Source organism: Trichomycterus rosablanca, chromosome 26 (genome assembly GCF_030014385.1).
Source record: "Trichomycterus rosablanca isolate fTriRos1 chromosome 26, fTriRos1.hap1, whole genome shotgun sequence".
Lineage (NCBI taxonomy): Eukaryota > Metazoa > Chordata > Actinopteri > Siluriformes > Trichomycteridae > Trichomycterus > Trichomycterus rosablanca.
In genome coordinates, this window is record NC_086013.1 from 755,197 (window position 1) to 759,376 (window position 4,180).

At 45.3% G+C, this 4,180-nt stretch overlaps 1 protein-coding gene across 1 annotated transcript in view; it reads right to left on the reverse strand.

Annotated features, from left to right (window-relative positions):
• Window positions 1–4,180, reverse strand: part of msna (moesin a) — a 22,398-nt gene extending 18,218 nt beyond the window's left edge. The window contains exon 1 of the mRNA XM_062988480.1: window positions 3,934–4,180. Coding sequence (XP_062844550.1) covers window positions 3,934–3,945 — 12 coding nt within the window. The 5' untranslated portion in view covers window positions 3,946–4,180. The remainder of the gene's footprint in view (window positions 1–3,933) is intronic.

Below are 4,180 nucleotides of genomic sequence, written 5' to 3' on the forward strand. Positions count from 1 at the left end.
TGCCCTACTGAGGTGCTACTCTGAGAGAAGGCAGCATTCTGAAATCTGATTGGCCGGCCGGGAGGAGCTTTCTCCTGCATTCTCATCCTCTCTCATGTTCGTGAAGGTCTCTCACCCCTGAACCATCCAGAAGCTGCTGATGGACGTCGGAGAACCTCCTCCTGCTCGGAGGAACCGTGGAAGCTCTCGGATTTCTGACATTCTTTCCAGGTTGCTCTCAGAAACGGCGCTCTCACACACACACACACACACACACACACACACACACACACTCGCACTTTCTCTCTCTCTCTCTCACACACACACACACACACACACACACACACACACACACACACACACACACTCGCACTTTCTCTCTCTCACACACACACACACACACACACTCTGGAAAATTCACCTCATCTGGTTCTAACCCCGTCATTATCTGACATCACGGCCGCCCCTCTCGCCGGGGTGGTGTGTGTGTGTGTGTGTGTGTGTGTGTGTGTGTGTGTGTGTGTGTGTGTGTGTGAGATGGGTGTGGTCCTCACTGCGAGGCCGCTGGACCTTCTGTTGCTATTTTCGGTGCGTTCGCTCACTTTTCATCAGCTACGATCGCACAGTGGGCGTTCCGATCGCCGCGACTTCCCGGCATTGACCACGTCGGCTCCGTCTCAAACCGAGCGAGCTGCCTAGGTAGGGAGGATTCTGAGTGAGACGGCAGGTTAATGAGACGCTCCGGTTGGATGGCGATGACATCATCACCCGCCCCGGCTGACAGACTAACTGTGAGTGTGTGAGTGAGTTTCTACAGCAGGTTGGTCTCGGGCAGGAAGAGGCGCTAGTATTCACCATTCACTGCCTCTGTGTGTGTGTGTGCGTGTGTGTGTGTGTGTGAGTGTGTGTGTGTGTGTGTGTGTGTGTGTGAGTGTGTGTGTTTGTGTGTGTGTTTGTGAGTGTGTGTGCGTTCTCTAAAAAACCAAATAAGGCGCTGAGCAGCGGCGCAGAACAGGAAACGGTGAAACAGGAAGTGAAGTCGGCACAGAAAACTTGAATCTTTAGTGGAGTCTTAGAGACAGAAACCCAGAAACTTCTTCACTCAGACTAACCAGGTTCTCAAGACCAGGTTCTACCATCCACAACAGGCTCTACCATCCAGAACTGTTCCTACCATCCTGAACTGGTTCTACAGTCCAGAACTGGTTATACAGTCCAGAACTGGTTCTACCATCCAGACCAGGTTCTACCATCCAGACCAGGTTCTACCATCCAGAACAGGTTCTACCATCCAGAACTGGTTCTACCCTCCAGAACTGGTTCTACCCTCCAGAACTGGTTCTACCATTTAGACCAGGTTATACCATCCAGAACACCCCAACCAAGTTCTCTATCCACACCAGGTTCTACCACCCAGAACTGGTTCTACAGTCCAGAACTGGTTCTACCATCCTGACCAGGTTCTACCATCCAGAACAGGTTCTACCCTCCAGAACTGGTTCTACCATTTAGACCAGGTTATACCATCCAGAACACCCCAACCAAGTTCTCTATCCACACCAGGTTCTACCACCCAGAACTGGTTCTACAGTCCAGAACTGTTCCTACCATCCTGAACAGGTTCTACCATCCAGAACTGTTCCTACCATCCTGACCAGGTTCTACCATCCAGAACTGTTCCTACCATCCTGACCAGGTTCTACCATCCAGAACAGGTTATACAGTCCAGAACTGGTTCTACCATTCAGAACTGATCCTACCATCCAGACCAGGTTCTACCCTCCAGAACTGGTTCTACCATTTAGACCAGGTTATACCATCCAGAACACCCCAACCAAGTTCTCCATCCACACCAGGTTCTACCACCCAGAACTGGTTCTACAGTCTGGATTGTAAGCTGGTTAAACTGGTTGACCTTTTTCAACATCTCAAAGCATCTCATGAAGCTTCTCCTTCAGTGATTGTATAACTGGAGTTTCGGTCGGTCGGTGGTGCTGCCAGATTCCTCAGGTGTTTTGACCCTGAACCGTAACTCTCTCCTGCTCATCTCCTCCTGGTTTCCAGCTCAGCTCCACCTTCCTACTGCACGGCCAAGAAGAGGTTCATTCTGCCCCCCACATCCCCCCCCCCCCCCCCCCCCACACACCCCCCAAACAAAATCTTCGTTTCTCTTTACCCCAGACGTTCCTCCTGCAGTCACCACCCTCCGACCAGACTAATCAAATCAATCAGGGTTTGTTTTTTTCTCTCTTTCAGCTGCTCACAGTGGTTCGTTCTGGTCCTCAGACCTGATCTGGTACGGGTTTTACACTGGACGCCCTTCCTGGTGCAACACTCCTATCCAGATCTGGGCTTGTGACCTGCACTGAGAGCACTGACCAGTGCACCTACCAATAACTAGGGCTGTTTCAGCCTATAAAGAATTTATTACATTTATTAAAAAATGACTTAAAGTATTAACAAAAAATATTAAGGAAATTATTATTACAAAATAATATTATTAGCTGGTTTATAAAATTATATTGATATTAATAATAAAACAAAGACAAAGATTTTAACATAACAAAACAATAATAATAATAAACAGAAAATGTATTAACAAAATAATAACAATAATAAAAAATAATTGTAATTAAATTACTAATAAAATTACTTTAAATATTATTAATAATAATAACATAAAAAATAATAAAATATTTTTAATAATAATAAAATATTATATAATGATTTATACCATCTGATATTTGTAAAAATATATAAATAAAGAAAGAAAGAAAGAAACTATTTTCCACGACTGCAGGACTGACAAACATGAACCACCTTCCTATAAATCAGAGAAACAATCAGAGCGCTGCCCTCAACCACACTACACACCTCAGAGACGAATTAGAACCTCAACTGCAGGTCAGCCTGAAAAAGCCTTCCATGTACAATGAAGAGAGGAGACTGTTGTAGCTGTAAAGGCAGAGAACTCTGTATTCTCTATGTTCCTGTACACATGCAGGAGGTGGATTGGCAGCCTTGGTGTGATTCAGTGTGTGAGTGTGTACCTGGTGCCCTGAGTAGGGTGTATTTCTGCCTTGCACCCGGTGGCACTGGACCCACTGCGTACCTGACCAGTATAAAGTGGTGAATGAAAATGAATTAATGAATCTGTTTTTGCTCTGTAGTTCGATCCTCACACTGCTATTACAATCGGTGTGGAGTTTGGTATGTTCTTCCTATACCAAACACTCATAGGACTGCCCACTCAAACCCTGATGCGAGTGAGTGCAGTCGGTGCCGCACAGCCACACGCGTCCTGCTAACCTGGGTTCGATCCTGGATTATGGTCACTATGTGTGGGGAGTTTGGTATATTCTCCCGTGGTCTACCTGGGGTCGTTCTGGTTAATCCTCCCAAAATATACAGATGGTGGATTGAATACTGAATTGTTCCTAAGTGTGAGTGATGCCCTAATGCCTGTAATGGCATCCTGGCACCCTGTGTAGGGTGTATTCAGGCCTTGTGTCCAGCCTTCCCTGAATCAAACACCACCCTGACCAGGATGAATCCCCTTTAAAAGATGAACAAATGAACAAACGTATCGAGTATCGTGATAATATGTTGAGGTATCGCGGTATGTAGTACAATATCGTCCAACCCTTCAGAAGTATCGGTAAGTCGCGGGAGCTGTACCGTTATCTTTCGCCATCATGCAACAAGTTGCATCACTTGTTTTCTTTAGACTTGATAAACTTTATGTGTATTTTTATTCCCAATTAAACCCCAATACTTTTATTAAAACCCGAATTAATCCTCAACTTAATCCCGGTTTAAAAATTCAAGTCTCATTTTACTCCACATCCGCTCCGTATTTCACTCGAATCCATCACAAAGGTCCTGAATTACACATCCCAAATAAAACAGTCTAATAAACGAGAATTAAATAATGATATTTGTAATAAAACTCACCGTTTTGGGCATTTTGGTCCTTTTGTTTGTCCTGCGATGTAAAAAAACGTCACCAAGCTCCCATCCAGCACAACTGAACCAGATTCACTGCGGCGTTTCCACCCAAACTTTCCCTTTATTCTCCTCTTTATTCTCTTTATTTCTCTTTATTTCTCTCTCTTTTCTCTGGTTTTCCAGCTGAAGCAGTGGATGAGCAGATCCAGCAGTAATGCTGAGTGAATAAGTGAGGGTGAGAGAGTGAATGGCG